The 24896-nt window shown below is 43.5% G+C and overlaps 1 protein-coding gene across 1 annotated transcript in view; it reads left to right on the plus strand.

Annotated features, from left to right (window-relative positions):
- Positions 1-3693: 3693 nt before the first annotated feature.
- The window catches only part of LOC144719666 (uncharacterized), a 97564-nt gene continuing 76361 nt past the window's right edge, over positions 3694-24896 (plus strand). The window contains exons 1-11 of the mRNA XM_078595805.1: positions 3694-3869; positions 9910-10142; positions 11051-11189; positions 12352-12475; positions 13982-14132; positions 16171-16302; positions 17730-17860; positions 18626-18705; positions 19870-19982; positions 21219-21303; positions 23631-23805. Of these exons, the coding sequence (XP_078451931.1) occupies positions 10028-10142; positions 11051-11189; positions 12352-12475; positions 13982-14132; positions 16171-16302; positions 17730-17860; positions 18626-18705; positions 19870-19982; positions 21219-21303; positions 23631-23805 (1245 nt within the window). The 5' untranslated portion in view covers positions 3694-3869; positions 9910-10027. The remainder of the gene's footprint in view (positions 3870-9909; positions 10143-11050; positions 11190-12351; positions 12476-13981; positions 14133-16170; positions 16303-17729; positions 17861-18625; positions 18706-19869; positions 19983-21218; positions 21304-23630; positions 23806-24896) is intronic.

Raw genomic sequence — 24896 nt, forward strand, 5'->3', positions numbered from 1 at the left:
GAGAGGTGTGTGTGTGTGTGTGCGCGTGTGTGCGCGTGCGTGCGTGTGTGTATGTGTGTGCGTGTGTGTGTGCGTGTGTATGCGCGTGTGTGTGTGTGTGCGTGTATGTTTGCGTGCGTGCGTGTGTGTGCGTGTGTATGCGCGTGTGTGTGCGTGTCTGTGTGTGCGTGTGTGCGTGCGTGTGTGTATATGTGTGACTGTGTGCGTGTGTGTGCGTGCGTGTGTGCGTGTCCGGCCCACTCGAGCGGCGTGATGAATGGGCGCTATTGGGCTTCGGATCGTTATTCACGGCGAACTGGAAGCGTAGCAACACAACTTCATTACGTGTGCGTGTGCGTGCGTGCATGTGTGTGTACGTGTGTGTGTGTGTGCGTGCGGTGTGTGTGCGTGTGTGTGCGTGTGTACGTGTATGTGCGTGTGTGCGCGTATGTGCGTGTGTGTGTGCGCGTGTGTGTGCGGTCGATATCCCTGTACCGGCATTAGTATTATTCCTACCAGCCCACCCCGCAGGGTCCTGTTATATTGCTGTATTGTCCATTTTAGTGACTTTTTTTTTTTATAAATTCTCAATATTAAACCAATCATATTTAAACCAAACTCGTAGAACTCTTTTATTGACTACTGTATTTCTAAAAGTCGAGCATCGGGATATGCCTGGTGTACAGTACAACTTGACTGTATAACGTGTCTGAACACAACATTTCAGGGCACTCGATGGGATGGGCAAATTGTGGCAACAAAGGGGAGGAAGTTAACGACGTGAATTGTTTCAGTTTCATTTCTTTGGTATAGCCCTGTGAGCCATTCGGCTCTTGAATCGGGTGCAACCGCAACAAACAAAAACAAAAACATGAACAAGAAAACATCTTAAAATGACTATGCGCAAACAGAAAAATCCAGGAAATAACTGCTAAAATCTTCCAGAAAAAGCACCGTACACCAAGGATGAGGAGAGACAGTTGCTTGTGTAATTTATTCATAATTGTACTTTGATCAGCCTAAAAATAATCTGGCCTCAGCGGACTTACACTATGTTACAGGGCATATATTATTCAACATTGTTTCATGCTTAAGAAATATTTTTCATTTATCATATGGTGCAGTTGTTTTGCTTTGATGTCTGTTTGCTTCGTCGCTCCACTTCATTTTGGTTGTGTTTGCTTTTGTAATTATGGTGACCACCCAGGTCTCTCTTGCAAATGAGACTCAGCCTGGTCTCTTGCATTCTTACCTGGTTGAAAAAAATCAACTGTGAGAGACAGTCCCGCTACTTTGATGTCATATCCACGAAGCTCATGGTTCACCCTAAATCGCATTCGCACAAACCATCTAGAACAGATCGTACAACGTATAACGACGCAATGCCCGATCCACAAACGCGAAGGAGACATCACAACGATACACTCCGCTGCTCCTGACGCAGTTATCTATCTTAACCACCTGAATGTGAAATTGTAGTTGTTGCTCCACATCTACATCAGCCTTGCTAAAGAAAGAAAAGATATCGTCTGATCATGGAGAAGATCAGAATTAACTTCCTGTGTCTTTAGAAATGTATTGCGGTGGAGATCAGCAGAACGTGTCTCTACAATACGTGTCTTTACAATACCCATAACGAATACACACCCTATGGATGTGTATTCGGTATGGGGGTCAGGTGGGGTCGTGGCGCTGCGCTTCCTGACCTCATCGTCTGCTTTTCTCGCTTTTTCCGCCCGACCTTCTCCCAACGCCGTGAATGACTAATCACGGCTGGCCTGGTAACCTTTTTTTGCGCCCATACACTATTCAGCCAATTCGATGTAAATTGTCCTGCGACGGTCGGCCAATCCCCTGGCACCAGGAAACCGTGGGACTTTCCTCATAGGAACCCTTCGGATGAAACCCCGTTGTGCCAAGCTGTGTGTGTGTGTGGGGGCCGGGGGGGGGCTTGCAGAGTGGCTTTGAGGCTGTGGCACCACACGTGAATACATTAATTAATTTAAAGCTAAAAGTGGATTTTAAAAACCGGTCATTAAAAAAAATGTTCTTAAATATTATTTGGGTCTCTCGGTAAAGCCACATAGATAGAAAAATATGAATTCCTGCAGTCACAAAAGCTTTAAGTCAAGATGTTCTTAAATGTAACACGTGCTTGGCTTTCGCGACCGATATTATCGATAATAGAGGTTTCTGGGTTCAATCGCGTAAATTTAAATGTGTCGTTAAACCCGCCACCACCCCACAGCCAATTAGTAAGGTTTGTCATGTAAAAAAAATTCAAATTCGTTTCTAGTACAGCACACCGTTGTGTTGGAGAGTAAATCCACAGCATTTACAATTCAATGAATTGTATGAATCAATGAATTGTAAATGTTTTGTTTACGTGACAAACCTTATTAATTGGTTGTGGGGTGGTGGCGGTTTAACGACACATTTATATTTACGCGATCTAACCCAAAAACCTCTAATATGGATGTTTTAATTGCATTCTCATCAGGCCCCATGGTGTAAAGTGCAGTCTTCAATGTGTATTATCCACTAGCGGTATCTCTCTGGCTCTCCTCTAGTTACTGCACTTATGAAGGGTCATTGCCCGAAGCGTCATTTGCTGTGTGTAGTTTTGGGCCAGTTCAAGTAAATCTGAATGTTGAGCCCAGCGGTTCCAATCACACGTTTTTGTTATTGATTGTGCAACCACCGACATTCCCAATGAATCATTACAAGTACGTCATGTAAACGACAAAAATAAACACGTAACGTAAACAACATTCCCTTAATTCTATAGTACATAATTAACATCGCAAACAATAGCCCTGCTACGTGAATGCGGGCCAGAGATAAAGTTCATATGGGGTGGGCTCTGCGCTTAACACCATGGGGTCTACTCTTTGGTTCTTTCGGTAAAGTTACGTAGAAAGAAAATACATTTAATAATAGAATACGACGTTTCGATTGCAACACAAGCAAGCAAGAGGCATTGGGTCTCTGTGTGTCTATGTTGTGTGTCTCTCTCTGTGTCTCTGTGTTGTCTCTCTCTGCTTGTGTGTCTGTCTGTGTGTCTATGTTGTGTGTCTGTGTTTTGTCTCTTTCTCAAATTTAGTTCTACCTGATGACGGTTGCTTGTGTTGCAATCGAAATGTCGTATTCTATTAAAATTATTTTCTTTCTACGTGGCTTTACCGATAGAACCAAAGAGTAATTCCTGCAGTCACGAAAGCTTCAAATAAAGTTTGAACCATTGGGTCTGATGACAGTTTACATGTTTCTGATGACCAGTTTCAAAGAAGTACAGGTGTATGTATAATTAACTAATAGCTATTGACTAACAGACGGACTCTTCGGTAATCTTCAACAATCAGCAATTGCTCCTCAATAAACGCATTTATTTGCAAAGTAAATTTTATTAAATGTTGCCTGGCACACTGCATTGTGGGAAGATTTTGTTCGTGTGAGACCCTAAAATGAATTTAACAGATCTACATTCCTGAGGCGGAGGAGTCTGAGAAATAAAGCCTTGAAGCACAACTTCGAAGCAACCGTAAACCGTGCGCTGTAACGTCAAAACGTTTGCCGAGCACTTAATTTATAAACTAAAATGTATAATCACGTCTGGTGCCATCATGCGCATTAACATAATACTACGGAAAGAGGTATCACGTCCCATCCGGGATGTTTGTTCATTAACATAACCACGCCCATCCATCGCAATAATTAACATAATTTATGCTGCCACGCCCTCTCAACGGCGCTTCCCAGCTAAAGCGCCACCGCGGTGAAGCGGCCGGCCACTCCGTCAATCCGATCGCATCGGAGCCATTGCCAACGACGCCGCGGCCCCATCTTGGTCTCTACGAGAGCACAAGCCGCCCAAGTTACTCGCGAACGAGGCAAGTGACGCGACGCGGGCCGCGTTTCGCGACACGGTGCCCGCCCGATTGTTCGCGACGCGGGTCGCGTTCAAGCAGCCCGGGGGAAGGGGGGCGGGTGTGTGATGATGAGGGCCCGCCGCCATCTTCCAGTGAGAGGCCTGCCCCCCCCCATGGCTCTTGTGCCTCATGACCCGCTTGTCGTTCTCGATGTATCACTACGATCGAGGCTCGCTCGCCTCGCCCGAGCCGCGTTGTTGTCGCCCTCTCGAGCCTGGCCCTCGCCTGCTGTCACCCCCCCCCCTCCCCCCATGCGGTTGTTGAGACAACTCCGGAGCGCGTCGCCGGCGTAAGATGGCGGGGAAGGTCGCGGAGTCTTGAGAGCCGCGACAGGCCCGGGCTGGAAATTTGAAAGGGGAAAGGTGGCGGGGTGTGTGTGGGGTGGGGGGCAACACGAGGGGCCAGTAGGGGTGGTAGGTGGCTGGGTGGGGGGGTCGAGACGTAATTATATGCAAATTAGAGCGTTAATTGGGGCCTTGCTTTGAATGGTCGGTGACGTCACGGCAGCCATGGTGGTGGTCGGGGCATTGGGCACCGATGGTTCGGATTTTGGTGATGGGGGCATTGCCATATTTGAGGTGTTTGATGGGGGGCCCAGTGTGGTTAAAGTTGTTCTCGTGTTCAGTATGAAAGAGCCCGGCGTGGTGATTATGATTTTACCTCCTTGCGGGTGGCTGTGGAGTCAGTGTTCAAATTCCAACATTCGCTAGCCGAGGAGCCTATTGTCCTCCATAGACAAATAACCACCGTATGGGCCCCCCCCCACCGAAGTGGTACTCGTGTGATGTTTATCGACCGCAAAGATGATGGTCCCATTTGGTGGTGACTCGGGTCACTTTCGCCGCCCCCACACCACCTCCCTCCACTGACCCAGCGCCATCCGGGTTGGGTTTAATTGCTTTAACGCAGCTGTGAGAAGTATACATTATTCGCACACGGTGCGAACCCAACTCCTGGTTTTAGATTTGAGAAGAAAAAATAGCAACGGTAAGAATAGACCCATGAACGATGTGTATAGGAAATATACAACGCCTATGCTAGCATCGTGCGGAGGGTTAAAATGTTGTGCTTTTGATTATAATGGCTTACACGAGGGATGTTTATATTCAAACGCTGTAGATGTGCGCCAAAAGCACAGTTGTATATAATTGTTTACAAATAATAAACCAGTAAAATGTTACGAAACATATTACGATCAGTAGGCTGGAATCGCTTGCACTGTGGAAACCTGGCTCTTCAAATAGGCACTGGCTTCCATTTAAATATATAGCACATCGGTTTCATCGTTACATTATTTTTGTGAAACACCTATCTTATTACATCCGGCGGCGTGGTGGTGCTTGTTGGTAGCGCTGAGCTCTTAAAATTGGAGGGTCATACGTTTCAGCTGGGGTACCACTCATCCCAATATCCCTCTGGGGGATAAAAAAAAATGGGGATGAAATGAGTACCACTTTGTGAGAGAGGTCAACAGATGGCATGCCATGGTGAGCATTGCGTACTATGGAAATATGGAATGGAAAAGTGTTTGCCGATTTCTGTTTTGAAAAAGGGAGACGCTTTGACTCGTGAGAAATATCGCCCCGAGATTCGGCCCTTGTCAAAATGCATTCTAAACAGAAATATGTTCTTGTGAATTTATGCTGGATATGTCGAGAAATCTGCACCATGATGCGTGTTATATCCTACAAGAGTAGACCCATTTGAAATATGCCAACATCCCATGCTCTATGTGATAATGTCGGCCACAATGCAGACTTGTGTGTGTTATATGCCACTGACAGTGTTAACAGTGCAGATTTTGATGGATTACATTTAACGCTCGACGAGTAGAGGTCAGGTTAAGTGTTGATGGGTTTCTCAGGATAACAAAGCTAATAAGAGGAAGTTGTAAATGTTGATTGGCACCATTGGTTTGACCAAGATGTAGTGATGCTGTATAAGCTGAACTTTCATATTGCAACATTCATGTGGACTGAAGAAAAGTGATGGTCAGCTGCCATTGGTCTGTGAATAAGCTGACCTGATCTTTCACACCTGGTTAATGTCAAGATTGGCAGCATTTGGAATATGTTGATATGTTGAGCTACTTTCACACCGTACGTAGCCAACCGTTCTAATCGGAGGTGTGGGGAAGGACAACAAACTAAACACAAAAAGCTGAAATGAATTAGTTTTCAATGTAGATGTAGAATGATCTCTCTTTTTTCGGCAATAAGACCTGCCTCGTGCGCGTGTGTGTTCACAAGTTCTGCTCTCTGGAGGCTTAAATAGATAATGTATGCTACCAGAGAGCATGTCGCTTTGAGATGTAGGGACAGAAAGTTCTTGGGAGTGTTGTCACATCTTGATTTGGGGCTGAATTGCTTGCAAAATAAAATTAATTGAAAGAGAATGTAGGTCGTATGCAGTGTCTTAATTCATGAAATAACAATGCCCTTTACTCGGGTAAGCCTAACTTTTTTAGTTCCAAGACACTTTCAGGATGTTGAGCAAATTAAAAAGTGGCGTGAGTGATGACATGGGCATATTCAGAGAAAAACTACACATGATTCGGTCATGCTCAAAGCTCTGCGTAGTATATTTTCAATCATTGCAGTACGGTCTTCTTCTGACCATTTTGGAGTTGTCCGATCATGCTCCTCTCAGTTTGTAGCTGTGACACAAGTTTTTGTTTATGAGACATTAATCAATTGTGAAAAACGGTTATCTGGTACGGTGCAGGGTAGTGTTTCACTTTTATCTTTCCAGTGCAGCACAGTGAATTTTTATTCCAGTTTTATTAATGTTTGTGTGTGGCAGTCAGCTATGCTGTTAATGAGGAACAATGTGGATTCTTAAGGGATTGGTAAAATGGTTACTTGACTCTTGGCCAATGCCACGGTTTTACCTTCTCGGTTGCCTGCCAAATACCTGTAATGTGTTGTTTACAGTAGTTAAGGTAACCATAGTCGAATAGTGCGTGTGCTTATCACAACGTAATTTTCTATTGAGGCGGTGGTTGAGTTTCTACCACCAAGAGCTTGGTAATTTCCAGACAAAACTATCAAATTGTAACACTCAGTAGACTAACATCAGTAACAGACCATTTTATGCCAATGTCAGTTGAAATCTTACCTTAGAAAATATTTCCTCAAGGGTTGAAACAATAAGTATTGCTTTGTGGATAGTCAAGTAATTGTCTTTTCCATTATAGGAATTAGAAATTTCCATCAGTTGTTTGAACCCAACGTAGGTGTCACCAGCTTCGTTGCACATTGCATTAACCACTATGCCACCTCTACATCATATAAAGTAATTGTTAAATGTGTATGACTCTTATGTTGTTAATTAATTGTCAATTTTTAAAAAACGTTCTTAATGATCAATTTCAACAGTCACGGAATCGATAGCCAAATCCAGTTAAATTTGAGTAATAATTGAACCGATTGCCACACATGAACATTGAAACCACACGGCGGGTTCCATTGTGATTGGGCATGTGGCAGGACTCTTCATCACTACGTAATACTTTCGAGCAGACAAAGTCAGAGGTTGGGCTTTTATTGTTCGACATTTCGATATACTTGGAAAACCAAAAATTTATTTAAATATTTTTTTTACTTGCATTTATGGATAATGGAAAAAAAACCTAAATAAATGACTACACAGGTTGCCCAGAGATATTGTTCAAATAGAATATCAGGATGAGCTGGTGTCAACCACCGAATAAAGATTACGATGATTTCCGTGTTGTATGTCTACATGACAAAAAATAAGCAGTGCCCTGTTAGTGGTGTTTCATGTTTTTTTAATCGTGCCCTTGCATTATGATACGACAGATTTAAAATGCAAATCCAGTCGTTATTATGAAGATGTACAAATGAAAACCGACACTCAATTGTAATTGGTTGCTCAGGCAGACACATTTCGTCTCGATACAGCCAATGCACAGAGAAATACCACTTGGCCTGAAATGTGAGCATGTTCATTACTCCCTGGCTCATTGCAAGATGCGTGCATGCACATTGTGTCCTTGTTACTGTGAAGTGCAGTGTCACTTGGCCTTAGAACATACAGTTTTCTCATGTTGGCTTTATCGGTTGCTCTTTCACTTAACAAATTCAGTTTTGACATTGGCTGTCTGCTTAAAAGTTATGGATTTTAGAATGGTATATTCTGTGCAACTGACCAGCAGCATGGTTGATTACAGTCAAGAAACCCCCGTGACTGGGAAGAATGGCAAGACTTTAATTCAGTAGTTGCTTAATAAAGGGCAATACATTATGATTATTAGTATTTTCCTCTTGTGCTATGGCACAGGGATTATGAGGTGAAGAATTTCCGTTCCGGTCACTCGCTCTGCAGGGCTCCACGCTTTGTCAGGGAATGGCCCTAGAATACAAACCTGGAACTACTTATCACATTTTTAAGAGCCCTTTCTTACCTGACCAGAGACTGCCTGACCCGAAAAGTGGTTTGCTGCATGTCATTTATAAGGTCTGTACAAATTCTAGTCCAGAGTGAAAGTGAGCAGGAAAAAAATTGTGACCATGTTGAGACATATCAAATTGTTAAAAGTGAAAATCCTTTTTCACTTGTAAGTATTATCTATCTCCTTGTGGGTTTCTTCCAGATAATATGGTTTCTACCTACATGTGAACACTTAATGAATTGGACAATAATACCATTTACAGAGCCCTCCTGAAAACAGCCTTAAGACTGTGTGAATTGCCTGTTTAATTAAATGAGCTTGCCATATTATTATACCATTTTTAACGTGGCAGTATTGTTTAGCCTGCTTGGTCTACTGTACAATATTCAATCTCATTCACAAGCACACCACCTTACTAATTGGAGCGCAGTGAGGTGTTAGTGATGTACATTTCAGCTATGGCGCAGTATATGAGGGGGGGGGGTACCCATTAGCTCTTAATGTCACGAGTGCCTTGTTGACGCACGCAAAAATAACCAATGAATTTTTCATTGCCTTGGGGCTAGATCCAGGATGAAGTCAACACATTCCATACAGTAGTCTCCTGGTTACAGTGTGACTTGTCACACTGCAGTTTACTATAATCTGCAAATTATATGGTGATTTATTGAAACGGTATTATATAACCTGTGATTGAGAATCAAATGCTATTTTATAATTTTGTGTTCACAAAAGTCTCAGGTTAAATATTGTGCATACGAATTGTAAAATATTTCCTAATGCCGTACGTTATCGCTTGACCTACCGCTTAAAAAGTCCGTGTTCAAGGAAACTTGGGTCCGTGTTCATCCCTGTTGGTGGCCCTCAGCCAGCAGTTGAAGTTTCACATTCCCATTGCATGGGCAAGTCTATCCATAGGACAACCACTGCTGACTTCCTGCAAAGTGGTACTTATTTTGGCAGCCCTCAAGGAACGACAGGCAGAGTTGACCCCTGACAAACATTTAAATGTGTAATGTTCCGATTATTATGGGTTTCATTACTGTAATTGTGTTTCTACATGGCTGAATGGGTTTAGAGTCTGTTCACGATATCCTGGAAATCCAGGTTGCATAAAGTTCTTAAAATACACACAACAATAATTATTGTCAAGTCTTTAGTTGGAACTTGAACTGTTACGTCAAAGCAAGTATAGTCCTGATAATTGGTTCTTTACCCTTCTATCTGGCAACAAAACTGACACCTTTTTTTTTGGTGTCAGTTTTGTTGCCAGATAGAAGGGTAAAGAACCAATTATCATATTTTTACTGGCAAATGAGGTTCCCATAGTGCAAGTATAGTCCTGTTATTCCCTGCCTTGTTCATTATCACTGGTATGCATTGATGCACAATTATATTGCAGGATGGATGGGCTGTTTATTATGTATGTCTGAAGTACTATTTCTGCTTTAAGATTTTCTGTACATAGTTATTATTTAAACCGTTTATGCCAGTTTGAAGTAAAATCAAGCACGTGCTTGAAAAAGAACAAACTTTTCAAATTCCCATAATACATGACCAATTATGTTGTCGTCGTGTGTTGTGTAGGAGAAGCAGCAACAGAAGCAACAGCATCGGTGACGGAAGACACGTGTGCATCTTGTACAGCGGAGAGAGCACGCACCCTCCAACCCACGCGAGCGCGACCTGATGTGTGTGCAGCGCGATGTCCGATCGTGCGGGGTCTAACGGCAAGGGGAACAATAGTCGTCCGAAGTACGCTTCCCTGAGCCTGTACAACACTTACAAGGGGCGCTCCCTGGAAACTCAGCGCACCACCAGTGAGTGCCATCGCTTTCCGCGAACACCCACGCTCTTGCTGCCGCCACTCGCAGAAAAAAAGGCTTGTAAAAATTCACCCCTGCCGCTCTCGCTGTTAACCGATTTACCTTCCCATCCCCCGAGTGATTGTGTGAATTTTCACGATGAGGGGTCCCGATTTGCCAAACTGCCTATATCATTTAATCTGAGTAACACGTAAATTGTCAGATTACAAAGGGCAGTTTATAAGTAATCTTAAATTACTTCTGTTTTCATTGCATAATGAGGTTTGTCACCCCATGTACCCCACAACTGCTGATAAAGCACGTAAATAAATGTGAATCTTCCACTCGCTGAACATACATCCAACTATATTCATAAAAATATATGATTTATGTTTTGTTAAATTGAGGGTAATAAATAATAAACAGGAAACTGGCTGTTTGACGGCCAAAAAATGTAACCTGCCAGTCAAATTGATCCATTTTTTGACAAAGGGCTGGAAAACATGGGTTCATAAGGACCTGCAGGACTAAAATGTAAAATCTGTTTTGGTGAAATAGATCCCTGTTTCTATTACTCATGAAGCTGCTTAGGATGCAGTTTAAAATTACATTTTAAAAAGGGTACAATAGGAGTGCATGGCCACTTTGAGTCGTGGATGGGAAGGACAAAAGTAATAATTTTCATTGTTACTTTCAAAAATCAGTGTTGCCAGCAAATAAAAGGATGTACTTGCACATATACAAGTGGGTGGGGTGAGTGGTAAGCCTTTACTTAGCTATGAGGTCATGTACAGGGGGAGTGGCATCTACAGGGTCCTGTATAACGTCACTATAGTTCTTCCAAACTGCAGGAGAAAAGAACAGAGTAAGGATTCCAGATGGTTGGGTGGACTTGTAATTCGTGATGGTTGCAATGCCCACAGTCGCAACGCGCCATGGCCTGCAGAGCCTTGGTAAAGTGGCCACAACACGCCGCGTGCCGGCTCCTCCCAACTCGTCCGGCCTGAATGCCGAGGGTGGTACGGACGGTGACGACGCCCAGGGATGGACAGACACTGCCAGGTGAGAGGCAAGGTCACACGCATTAATGCACTCGAACACATGAGCGCAAAAACAAAAGCAAACTCGTCACTTAATGGTGGTGATGTGATTGTGTCAGGCAAGGTTTACTTTGAGTGCAGTTGGAGTGGTGAAAACGCACTGATAGATTACAGGACTGACCATGGTGTTTAAGGGTGAATAGAACAGGGTAACTAGCATATTTACCACCAGGACTCCTCACGGAACCAGTGTTCTGTTTAAGGCCCGTGCTCTGCAGTTGAAAGCGTCACTCCTTTGCCTTCCATTGTTGCCAGAGCTTCCACAGTTGCCCAGTTGTATTTTTCATGATCCCCCTCTACAGAGGCCAATCTTCCTACCACAGGCTACGTACGGGGCAGAAGTTCTCCATACATACTCTATGGGCACATCTCTTATCTTGGCCATTATCATCCCCTTCTCTTGACCAAACAACTTGCTTAGCCATATGGTGGCTGGTCATGCAAGTTTATACAATCCAATAAATGAAGGAGCCTATAAATGGGACTTTTCCCAGATCTTTTAAGTATTTGTGAGCTCCTCGCATCCAGCCTAGATTAACTCTGGATGAATTGTAGAACGGCCAGCTGAAATATTCAAAGCTGGCACAAGTGTCTGTGCAAGGGGGGATCTGTGTTTTGTAGGAATAGAGAAGAGCGAATGATCATGACAGAAAATATCCAAAGTTTATTGTGGAGACAGAGGCTAGACTGCTTCCCTACAGTACTATTTAGCCAATGAAAATATAATACCGCTCTGGTTTTATCTGCATATGAACACTCGTGTATGAATTATCACAAATGGTTTTGCTGTTGTATCGCATTCTTCAGATTGTAACACACACCCATCTTTTGTTTTAAAGTACAAGGGTATAAAGTGTTTTATCATCCGGGGAGTACGCCACCTATGCAAGCAAAAGGTCTTTCTTGCATGAGAATAGTCATTCATAGGAATCTTGCTATGATTGTGGTGTGTGTTGTGGTGTTGGTGATGATGGATGTAACGTGGCGCACACCGTAGTGTGTTGTGTACTGTAGCTGGAGTATGCCATGATGTGGTAAGTGCTATGGTGTTGTGTGTGTGTGCGCTGTGGGTGTGTCGTGCGTGCCGTAATGTTGTCCTCGTGGCGCCCGGGTGCCTTCCGCAGTTCGGCTGCTACGCAGCCACAGCAGCCACAGCAGCCGGAGTTGCCGCCGCAGCAGGATTCATCTCCATCTGCCGAGACACCGGATTCCGAGAGCACAGAACCAGTTGCCCCTCCCCCAAGCCAGGTTGGTGCTCTGTCTAAACTGGGAACTGCGAGCCACTACCACCATGAAAGCCAGAACTGCTGAAGAGCACTTTCATTAAATAAGCCTACCTTACAGATTCACCTTCGGTTTCCCCTGCTCCGGTAACACGGGCAGGGTGGTTGAATAGAAAAAATTGAGAATGCATTTTCAGTACAGTGAAACTTCTGCTAGCTAATAGGGCAAGCACTGATTTGGCTATCTGAAAAGTCCAACTAGCTGCTACAATAATGACATTCTAAGTGATGTTGCTAATTATCCTATACATTCACCTAATATTACAAATTTAAAATACATTATAATCTGTGGTGTTAATTGTGTACTAGGTGGTGGGGTTATGTACTGTATACTGAAGTGTGGTGCCCTCTCAAGTCATGAACCACATGGTATCCTCAATAAAATAACACAAACACCGAGTGAAAAAGAATGCACTACATAGGGGTGAGATTGAAAAAATGTGGAACTTGAAATCTTAACACTGAATAACACAGGGGTAAGAGCCTAGAATATGCTAAACACACAAGGCAGGCACATGGGGAGGGTTGGCAACTGCTTCCACGTGCTGTGAGTAGCAGCAGAGACTGCTCGTAGATGGTCAAAGTTATTTAATAAATTTACCTAATCTGGTGTGGCTAGATGTGTAATCTGGCTATCCAGAATTCTACAGTGTATCAGAGGTCCTTCGAAGTGGATAGAGCTGCAATATTAATCCATGTAGGTCCAAGGAGAACCCAGTCTAGTGAGTGATCCGCAAAAGTGCATTATTATTCAGTCATTAAAGCCCTACTCGTACTAGTTATATATAAGAACTATGATATAATCAAAGCGTCTTCCTTGTCTATTGTGAAATGGGTGGTGTTCTCCATTGAAGGCCCTAATTGAGATTTGGAAATTCCCCATCATATCAGGAACCGTTTCTTCCATATAACCACAGTTGACTTTCATTACCTATTTTGTTACTCGAGGGATGAACAAAGTCAATGTATTACCGGGCTAAATATATCTCGTTTAACCAAAATTATATTAAAGCCACACCTATGTATAATAAATAAGTAAGTACGTTATTGTGTTTTTCTTAGGATTTAATGCGCCACAGATGAGCAGTCACGTTATGTGTATGAATAAACACATCTTACGACTCGGCATGTTCTTATTTAACCCCTCTACTAGTTTTTCCAGTTTTGCCCAGCAGGCTGGGGTGTCATTTTAAGAGAAGATGCAATCCATTTATGTGGACTTAATATCTATTTTTGCTTACGACATGATCGTACTACATTAATAGTTTGTTGGATTTACAAAAAGTCTTAAGAGTATATTTTCTACTTGGGTCCCCTGGTGCTGTGGGTCGACATCAGCACCGAGGAGGCCAGTTATATCGCTGGGCATGCCGCTGCCTCGTGTGCCGTGCCCCATTATTGACGACTGGCAGCACTGACTGTGAGGTTAAACGGAGGTGTTTGCTCTGCTTGTGTTTGTGCGCGTGTACAGACGACGCCTGCGAGTGCAGAGGTGAATACGAGCGGGGCCACTGGCCCCCCAGCGATAGCTGGTGGGAATGGGGGCACAGTGGCCAGAACCTCCCCCCCGCCCGCCGCCACAAGCCGATCCTGGGCCCAACCGGCACCCAAGCCCGTCGAAGGTAGGCTCCTGCAAAGACAAGACCCCCTGTGTAGTTTAGCATGCTGATGGGACAAGTGCTGTTTGTGAGCACGTCATGAAGGCCGACACTGCACACGAGGTGGTTGGTGGCCCGCATCACGTGGCGATGCATGCAGATCGCACCGGGTACTTATTTGAGGCTGAGTCGAACGAAGGGAGGCCCAGGACTGATTCGGATAATTGTCAATGGTGTTGGCCATGAGTGGGGAATCGAACACTGGTCGCTGGGTTCATCGCTAAGCACTAGACTCGCTCCCCACACACGCATACATGTACACAAACACAAGCTGTGTTTAGCATGACATCGGTTCATGTTACGCCTGATCTGCAGTTGGCTAAATGTCATTATTTTGACAGCCTTATAGGAGAATAATACACATTAGGGTAATGTTTTGGGCATTTTTTATTAAACATTGTGTTCTGAAATTGTTCTTCATGTAACCTTTTTTTCTTTTGCAAGATAGGCAATGTTTTATGTTTCAATGGTTTTATCTTACCGCTTGGTTAAATAAGGAAACCTACAGTGGTTCTCAGTAAGGGCCATTGAGAAAGATATAGGCCTAATATACATTTTTCTGATAGAAAACGCAGTGTTCATGAAGATTCCGTATTTTTATTTCGCGCAAACACACCACAACCAATCGGTCCATGAACTGAAATGTAATGGTCTAATTCACATGAACTAAATGCAAACCCTGCTTCAGGTTAATCCAATTAGTGTTCACGACTGGCTTTTACCCTATTACGTTTCTATTCTTCTTTACCTATTTTGGGAACTAAATTTTCAACCTGAGGAGAGTGCCTGTTTAAATAACCTTCACTTTCCTGGTGTTCTTAAGTGAGGAACTGAATGTACTCCCCGAGGTTAGATGCAGCTAGTCTTGACTGATGAATTAATGCATTAATATAAAGGTCGGTGTTATGTAGCCGGATGGAGTGCTTTTGTAAAGCTGACTTTGAAAATAAAAAGCAGTATACCAATGTGCGTGAACAAGTGATTAAATTAGTACATATAACCCACTATGATTTACCATACACTGATGGTTAATGGAGCAATAGCTAAAATGTGTTCAAAAATAAGCATAGCGACACAGGTGTTTGAAATTACACCTGAGAGATCTAAAGGTGGGGCGTGGATCGGGGCACTAATCAAAATTAGAAACATTGTTTAAAAATAAATAGCCAACTTGGGTGATGGGATGGCAGCCAAAGCAGAGGTTGACAATTGTGTATATGGAGCGAAGAGGTCTGTTACTCTGCAGGCATGGGATTAATTCTGGCATTGCAGGACAATGACTGTTGGTGATGGTGTAAGGAGGCCTTCATCCTGCAGTGGATAGATGGTAGCTGATGGTGATGATGAATGATGGTTTGGAATTAGTTAGCAAGGTTTTTGCATTTCTTCTGATGGTCTTGACATGACTTGGATGGAGGCATTTAAAAAAAATTTAAAAGCTCATTGACACTAAAATGCACTGTGTTAAGGGAGACTTGGATCACCTTTAAGATAATTACTTTGCTTTTACAAACAGCAAGTTAGACGGACAAAGCAAATAAAAAAGAGTTTCAACCTTAGTTGGATAGGTTAAATTATTGATTCTTAAGAATAAGAGGCTTGTGCCAATTGTGTGTGTGAGCATTGCATTTAGGAAATGCGTAATATAATGATTTTTGGCTAATAAGATGGAACATGAGGGAGTGGAAACAAGACAAAAATGTATCTATTGGAACATTTTTTGCCAGTATCAAAATTATTGGGAAAAAAATAGGCTTTAACCTTCCTGGCAATAAAACAGGAGGTTAAGATGTTCCAACCCTAAACAGATACCTACTTCAAAGCATCAAGTCTGCATTCACCACACATGCTTGTGGGAAAAAATGCAAACAAACACGCTCCGATAATATATGCATCGTCTTTGAAACTTATTGGCCTACACCAGAGATCCAGGTGTGTGGCATTCAATCCGAGATCCCCCTTTGTTGTGCTGAGAAGTGGCCTGCTGTGTTGCTGAGTGCAGTTGGAGCACGAGTGGGCGGCCTGGCTCAACTCTCCCAGAGGGAATTCCCGTCGCTGGGGGCGGGTGGGGAGCAGGTCCCGGCCCCTCCCTCCGACGCTACGTCTGGGCGCGCACTAAACCTCCGCCCACAGAGTGCGTACTTGCACACATGCATGCATATGCACGCACGCACACTGACATGCACAACTGTGAGTTTCCAGGAATCCACGCAACTGCCAAGTGACTTGGCAAAAGGTTGTGAGTTTGAAATCCTGGTTGGGGAGTTACTCGGCCTATCATCCGTTTGGGGTCGACATAACTTGTATCACTTTGTGGGGAAGTCAACAGTGATTTTCCCTATGGATATGCTCGATCCTCTCATCGGAATGTAGAACTTCTATTCCTGCCTCAGGGCTGTTAACAGGAGATGCGCAGTGCCTTAACGGTCATTTTGAGCAGGAAATGACTTTGTGAGTTGGAGCCACACACAGATGCACTGGAAACATTGTTCGAAGTCAACTTATCCCAGTATTCCAAAGCCTCAAGAAAGCATTTGAGGCTTCATGTTTTGGCAGAAAGGCAGCATTTTTTTTATATTTGTCAGATTCATCCCTGATAAATTTTGCCTGAATTTATAGTTTAATTTTAAATTCATAGTGACTAAATATGACTTAAAGAGGGAATACGTGCGTCCAGAAAACCAAGAACAAAAAGAATACAGGATAGCAAGGTAACTAGTGGAGAAAATAAGTCCGCTGTACAATAAGGGTGATAGAGATGGCACTGATTTAGGAAAGGCTTACAGTTAAAGGAGGAGCAGAACAAAGGAGAGATCTTAATAGGCCTGGACTTCAACAGGGGGGAGGGAGTTGGCAGCCAAGGGGAAGGAGTTCCAGACGTTGATGGCAGCAGAGGAGTGACTGGATGTTTCTAGAGACACTTGGTAGTTGCATTTGAAATCTTCATACAATCTTCTTGGTTTTTTCGGTAAAGTCACGTAGAAGGGAAGTAATACAATAATAAAAATAAAACATAATAAAATAATTCTCACGACGTTTCGGCCACAACGCAAGCAGCCGTCCTCAGGTGAAAACCAGGTATGTCGGGGAGACCTGGTTTTCACCTGAGGACGGCTGCTTGCGTTCCCTTCTACGTGACTTTACCGAAAGAACCAAGAAGATGAATCCCTGCAAGTCACGAAAGCTTTAAATCGAAAAATCTTCATACAATGTCTCTTGTTCAAGGAAGACTGAAGTTCAGCTGGCCAATTTAGATGTTTTGTGCAATTACCAATTTTAACATGGGGGGAGGGGGGTCTGAGTATTTACAAAACCCATGGATGTATGAAGGGCTGCACAAATAGGTCCGGAACCAACTTGTTGTGCTGCCATCTCCTGGTTGCATTGCATCCCGGCAAATTTGGGTGTTTCACGGAACATGGTATAATTGGCATGATTCCCAAAGAAGGCCTTTGTTGCTGAGATTGACACCGCCCTTGCCAACGCATGAATCAGGCGGTTGAGTTGGCACTGAGTGCATTGAGAATAATGGACTGGCTGTGTATGTGTGTGCACATTCAGATGTAAGCAGCTGGCGTGAGGGTGGGGGTCCGGGCGGGCGAGAGGAAGGCCCCAGTGCAGGGCTTTTGCCCATCCCCACCATGGGGGGCCCCAACGGGGGTCCCCTTACTCATGCTGCTGGATATCGCCCGGTACGTGCACTTACCTTGCATGCTGTACGTTTGTTACATTGAAGCGATCACCCGTTCTTGATGGTCGTGCCGATGCTCGGTGCTTGAATATAGCTGCGTTAGGGTTGCGCTTTATAGTGCGCCCGATGTGTTTTGGGGTTGTGCCGCCTGTTGGGCACGATGTCGGGCACGAAACTTCAGACCTCATGGCAAAAAACATGCTGTTGCAACCTACCAGCACGAGAGATTTGCCATCAAAATTGCAGATTTTATGTAAAAGAATAATCCTGTTTTGTAGTGAAATACGGTTTGCAATCTTTAGGTCTTGCTTTAAATGTCTTTTATAGTCAAATATGTCGTGCTAAATTGGTTTTATTTTCTTTTGTATAAAAACAGCAAATGCCTATATGCGCAATTGATCTTAGGGCAGTGCTCATCCCCATTGGCAGCCCGAAGCTACAAGTGAAAATGCCCTATTCCTTTGGCATTCGCGGTTCTCCTCAGAACGACCGTTGTTGAAATCACGCAAGGTGATGTCCGTTTCATTGACCCAGGAAGGAAGTTGGTGGACCAAGTCAAACTCAAACCAGGAGTTGTGAACTATTGGCTGTTCGGTTGGCAGTTTGAGGGCTTTGCCACAGTGCTACCTGGCTGATTGTCAGCCATGGTGAAACCTGTATTCAGTGAATCCTCACCGATTAAAAAAAAAATATATATGTATGGGGTAGGGCAGTGCTCTTTGAGCGGTAATTGTAAAATAAAGTCTTGTTGCGTTGTTTGCCACAGGACGGTACGCCGTTTGGGCCCAGGTTTGGGCCACCACCTGGTGGCCGGGCCTACCCTGCAGCACAGCAGCCTGATGGCAGGTGAGGTTACGTATGAATCTGGCACTTGTGTGTGTTGACTTGAATTGATGTGCACGGTCTGTGTGTGTTCTGATATCAGTTTCCCACAATACTGTAAATACCTCACCTGGTATGTAGCAGGTCGTGGGTTCAATCCTGACGCATGTATATTTGGAGTTTGCATGTTCTCTCAGTGGTCGCATGGATTTTTCTTCAGGTTGTCCGTTTAGAGTATTTGGCTGCTTTACATTTCCACATGATAAGCTACAAAGCTCATTGGGCCTTACCTGCTAAATAAAAAATAATTAAAACAATACTTAGTGATACCAGTTTCCCATAATTTCATAATTGTATTTAACTTTATTTTTGTGCTTTGCACTTGCCATAAGATTAGGATCACTTAAAAGTTATAAGTATTTTATTACTGCACCTTTACAACATAACGTTTGTTGGACATGCTGTCAATTACACAGGCAATCATTGAATACATTTAGAAAATTATGAGATGTTATAATCGCCATGCCAGTCAGTTGCTTAAAAAAATCTGTTTAATTGGAATGTTATGCTTTTATTTCAGTAATATTTTGTCAGGAAGTAAAATATGGGGAAACATTTATTTTAAGTGTGATATAACTATTTTGCAAAACACACGATGCAATTATTGTGGATCATATATTATACGATGTATTGTAGTATCATATTGCAGCAACCTGTGCGCACATGCAGTTTGCATGTTCATCGTATTTGACCTGTATGTGGTTGTGTGTGCATTTAATGTGTGTATTTGCATTATTTTCGTATACTCTGAATCATAATATTTATTTAGACTGCAGGATAAATCCGATGAGCTATTAAGCTATTTTTCATAGATGTCCAGTGTGGGAGGGTCAGACAGTTACAACAGCAAACAATAAAAAAAATTATAGGAGTGCAAAATAGAGAAAATGGTAGGCAAGTCACTAAATATAAGTAATGAACAAAGTCATGATTTATTTATGCCAGTGAGATTTATTAAGATTTGGCAAGGCAGAAAAAACAACACCGTCCCAGGCCATGCCAAGAGAACACGCAGTCCCTCAATAAAGTGGCGCATTAACGTTGAACTATCAATACACAGATAATGAGCAAAGTGACGTGCCTGTGTGCTGTTACATGTGCTCTGCATGTGCCCCTGTGTATCCTCAGACGTGGAGCACGGCCGCCCTGGCTTGCAGAAGCTGACCGGCCGTCCATCGTGAAAGCAAATGATTTGAAGGAGCTGGACACCCTGGACACAGATGCTGATGATGGCTGGGCTGGTGCGCACTTTCTTCACTCACTCATGACAATTTATATTTTCAATTATTCTTTTTTTGGCAACGGGAAGTTGAGGTTTGAGCGGTGATGCAACGGTTGGCACGCTGCACTATCGACACGGCGACCGGAGTTCAATTTCCAGCCATGGCGTGTGTGATATCAGAACCGGTCCTATGCCTGCCCCTCTATTCTCAAATCCGCACTGACATCGCTGTAAAGTATGGTACTAAAAACCTCATGACCCGATATTGCATGGGGAGGTTTAATCCATCAGTGGATTGAGAATGGATGGAATGTGTTTTTACCCAGTTTGTCCCATGATTAAATGCACTGGATATGTACCTATTTATATTTTTAAATGTGCTTTAATACGGTGGTTACCCTACAGGGAGACTGGTACTGTTATTGGAACATGCAGTTTATTCCACTAGTGCATGGCTGCCAACAGATGAGTGTCTTCCTTTTGTGCGATGAGAAATAGGCCGCAGCTTATCGTTTCTTCCCCATGCAGATACTATATATATGTCATCGGGTATCTTGTATATATTCTAATGTTTCATCCACATGAATATGATGTTTATATTAAATGGAAGCTCTGTTTTTAGTTGTGCTTGCTGTCATGTAGTTATAAAAAAAATCCGTACCCTTTTGTTATTTATTCAGGCTTTACGTTCGTGCCATATACTGGTTCGGCGTGGGGAAAAACTAGCGCATGAAACATTAAAGCCATTGTGCGTGCACACTTAAGATGCAAACATGTAAATAATACTACAACTACTGATCAATCAGTTTTAAGAAAAAAAAGACACCTTCACATCCAGTGTATTTAGGAATTTTGACTTTCTGCAAGTAGTTATTCAGTTTTTCCTCTCCATCATGCTTTACTCTTGAATCCTAAACTTTTTTTTAATCCCAGAGAGACTTAGAATCCCACTCCTTCGTAATTACTTTCATTGATCTGGCTGTAGCCACTGTTTTAAACAGATCGTTGCCCATTTAACGCGATACTTTGCAGACATTTTTAGGGTGTACACCTCCCTGGTAAACACGGCCGTGAGATAATTCAGAACAATGGCACTCCAGATTCCTCCTACAGAAAAACACTAATTGAAGTGAGAGTTTCTCACGTATTTCAATGCGGCAACCGCATAGTCTTGATACCCTCTACATTGTTATTACTTAAACGGTATAGTCCCTGGCTTCATAACTTAAAAGTGGCTTTGTCCATGCTCGTGCAGGTGTGCAGGATGAGGTCGACTACACAGAGAAGCTGAAATTCAGTGACGATGAAGATGAGGAAAGGGGCGGGAGCACACGGTCTTGGTGAGTTACACACGCGCACAAGCTGCTGTGCGTTGCGCATGCGCTGATAGTGGGACGGCAAACTGTGCCACGTGCAGTGGAGTTCTACACACTTGCAAGTGGACATGTTCTCTTACTTGCACGCTGACGCACTCGGAAAGCACACTTATTTGAGTGATCTACCCGATTGTCTTCATCCTTAATGTCATTGATTTAATGAGCTGACGTGTTTTATGCATTGGTAATGGAAGATGCAACTCAAACAAATAGCTTTCAATGCTGCTTATGTAACTGGGATGTCATACTTCCCTATACGCTTTACAACATCACTAGAGAACTAAAATGGAGTACCCTAACTGTAAGTGGGATTTTTCCCCCCAGAAAAAAACAGCTATTTGGTTTTTGGTTTGCATCTTCCTTAAAGTCACTATCATACAATTTAAATTTGTATCGCAAGTGAAAAAGGTAATTTAAAGAATATATTGGGAGCTATAAGGCGAAGATGAGGGGAGGCTATAGTAGTGCAGTAAGAATGAGTGATAAGAACGTTACAAAGGAAAATGCAGTAAACTGTATAGAAGGGGAATATGGAGGTTTGAACAAGAACTTTAATGTTGGGATGAACAATAAAGAGAATGGAGTTTCTGATAGCAGTAGCAGTAAGGAGGAGCAACCGCCAAGGAGGGAGGGTAGGTTAAGTTGACATTTGGCCTGGACAGTTTGCATTATTTTAATGGTGAAGCCTGTTTTGTTGAAACATCAACTGGTTGCTGTGTGGGAGGTTGCTTTGCTGCTACTCCCTGTAGTCTGGAACTCCTTCCCACTGGCCTACATATTGTTGACTCCTTATTTAAGTCCAGACTCTCAAGACCTCAACTGCATCATGACTGTCTTGTCTTTTCTCTTCCAAAACGTTTGTGTGTGTGTGTATATGCCTCGTTTACATGTGCCACTGTGTATGTACAGCATTTTGAGAAGCCGGGTGCATTAAGACACTTTATGAATTCAAAATTTTGTTGTTAAAAAAAGTGTGCCATGCTCATGATGACTTTTCACCTGGCTTGCCAGATATACAGATGTTTGTTTGCTTTTTCCATCAATTTGAATTTTGTGGCCACCTTTTAACGATTATGCAAAGTCTTAGGTTGTCAAAGTGGATTTGCCACCACTGGCTCAGGGCCACCAAAGGAGATGAGCTGCACCCTTGTTCTTGCATGAGAAGGGGAGACACTGTGACCTTGTTTTGAGTAGGATTGCCGCGATATAATTTGTCAAAATATGATCAAATGTTTCCCTGACGATTATCGCGATATCGGTTTCCCATACCTTTGTAATTTGTATTATACAATTTTATTGTATTGTTTTTTTGTGCTTTGCTGTACAAATAAAGATTGCTTAAAAGTTCTTCAATTGAAATTCGCTCAACATAAGCCTTCCTTAGGTATAAGTATCATTAGACAATGAACTTCAAAGACGAAGTCATATAATCACCATACCATCAAGATTACTCCATAAAAATGTTGTTTAAGGACTCATTTCATGGGTAATATTTATTTTGAAATTTAATTTGTCATTTCACATTTTTTTAATTATATATATTTTAACAAAATTGAGCTACGCTCATTATGGCAATGATATTTTGCAAAGTGTAAAATACAAATATATTGGACCCTACAGCATATTATGCCTCATTGCATGGCCATATCACGGCAACACATGGTTTGATTAAGGTCATGAGTTCAATGCCTGGAGAGTCAACTGCCCCACTGTCCCTTCAAGGTCTGTAAACAAGCACCACCTGCTGAGGCTGCACCACTTTGATAGGAACACTTTACTGGTTGTACCGCCATGACTAGTCCTCTCCCTTGTGGGAACGCGGATTTCTACTGTCGACTGTCCACTTAACAATGAAGATTAGTGCTACCTAAAGTTACAGCGCTTGTGAGTAAATCGCCCCCAATACAACCGATCTCGTCAGATCTCAGAAGCTAAGCAGAGTGGAGCCTGACTTGTGCTTGGATGGGTGACCACCACACAAAACAGGTGTAGTTGGCTGCTGTGGGGCCAAGTTGTCGGCGGAGGTCAGTGCAGCAAAATCATGTGCTCTGCTGTACTGAACTATGCTCCAACTGCCTATGCTCCCCACCTTAATCACCTTGCACTGACCTGCGTGGTGAAGTATGTCAAAGTAACTCTAACAAGCCGACGTGTTAAACTAACTCCCACAACTCGCACTGTGTGGGGTGGCTGTCATAGAGGAGTGGATTGACAAAAGGCCCGCACACACACACAACATTGCAGAAGAGGTGATGCTTTGACCCGCGATTGTGATTGTCATTATTCACCAGGGCTGACAGTGCGGGTCCAGGAGCTGTGTCCGAAGGGGGGGCTGCTCGTGGCTCTGATGCCTCATCTGGAGCTGTGTCTACGAGCTGGGGAGATACTGCCCCCTCCCCCCCTCCGTCTGGGCCTGGCTCTGCCAACTGGGGAGATGCTCCTGTCAGGCCGCGGCCACAACACCCGGTGTGTGTGCGCATGCGCACACGCGGACATTTATTTGTGTGTGTATATTGCTGGGGAGCAGTTGGTGTAGTGGCTGCCATGCTGCGCTATGAACCTGTCCACCAGAGTTCGATTCCCGCACGAGGCCAACACTCGTGATTATTTTAACCAGTCCTGGGTCTCTATATTGACTCTGCCTCAAATCAGTACGTTGTGTGATGTGTAAATGTTAACACTGGGAAGACAAAGGCAGCCAGGCGTGATGTTGGCCACTCACCCCCCTCGTGTGCCATGCCGGTATTCATAGGTGCTTTCTAGCAGCACTTTCCCCATCAGCCTATTAACGCTATACAGGGATCTTGTCTTTGGATGGGCGCTTGTAGTGTAGTGGTGCAAGCATTGTGCTATGGATCCAGCGATCCGAGTTCAATTCCCGGCCACAGCTAACATACGTGGTAGTTATCTGAACTGATGCTGGGCCTCCAGTAGGTCCACTCAGCCTTAATGAATACCTGATACAGTGTGTTAACCTCAGCACTGGGAATATTGCTGGCCACACTGCCCCCTTGTGCACTGTGCCAGCCTTCATAAGTGCTTGCTAACATCAATAATACCAGTAGTCTATAAGACTATATAGAGTGGTCATTTGTGTATTGGGATTATTGAGGTGTCATGACAATCTGGCGAGGTGCTCGGTTCACAATCAGAACATTGTTCCAGGAGGGTGCACTCAGCCCATCATCCTTATTTGCAGGATTACATTAGTACCACTTTGTGGGTAACAGAGGGCAGTGCAGCAAAACACACCACTGCTATGTCCTCATGTCTGCTCCCTGCCTTCAACCTGCACTGTCCAGGATAGTGAAGTATGGCCAGGTAAACATCCATCATGACCCTCATGGGGATGTAATTTACAGACCTTTTCATTTTAACACGTAGGCTTTTGCGACCAATATCCATCATATAGGTTTTTTGGGTTACATCGCGTAAATATAAATGTGTCGTTAAACCCGCCACCTCCCCAACAGCCAATTGGTAAGGTTTGTCATATGAACAGAACATGCATTCCAACACACAGGTGTGCTGTACTCGTAACAAATTTGCATGTTCTT

This window comes from Lampetra planeri, chromosome 6 (genome assembly GCF_965212315.1).
Source record: "Lampetra planeri chromosome 6, kcLamPlan1.2.h2, whole genome shotgun sequence".
Classification (NCBI taxonomy): Eukaryota; Metazoa; Chordata; class Hyperoartia; order Petromyzontiformes; family Petromyzontidae; genus Lampetra; species Lampetra planeri.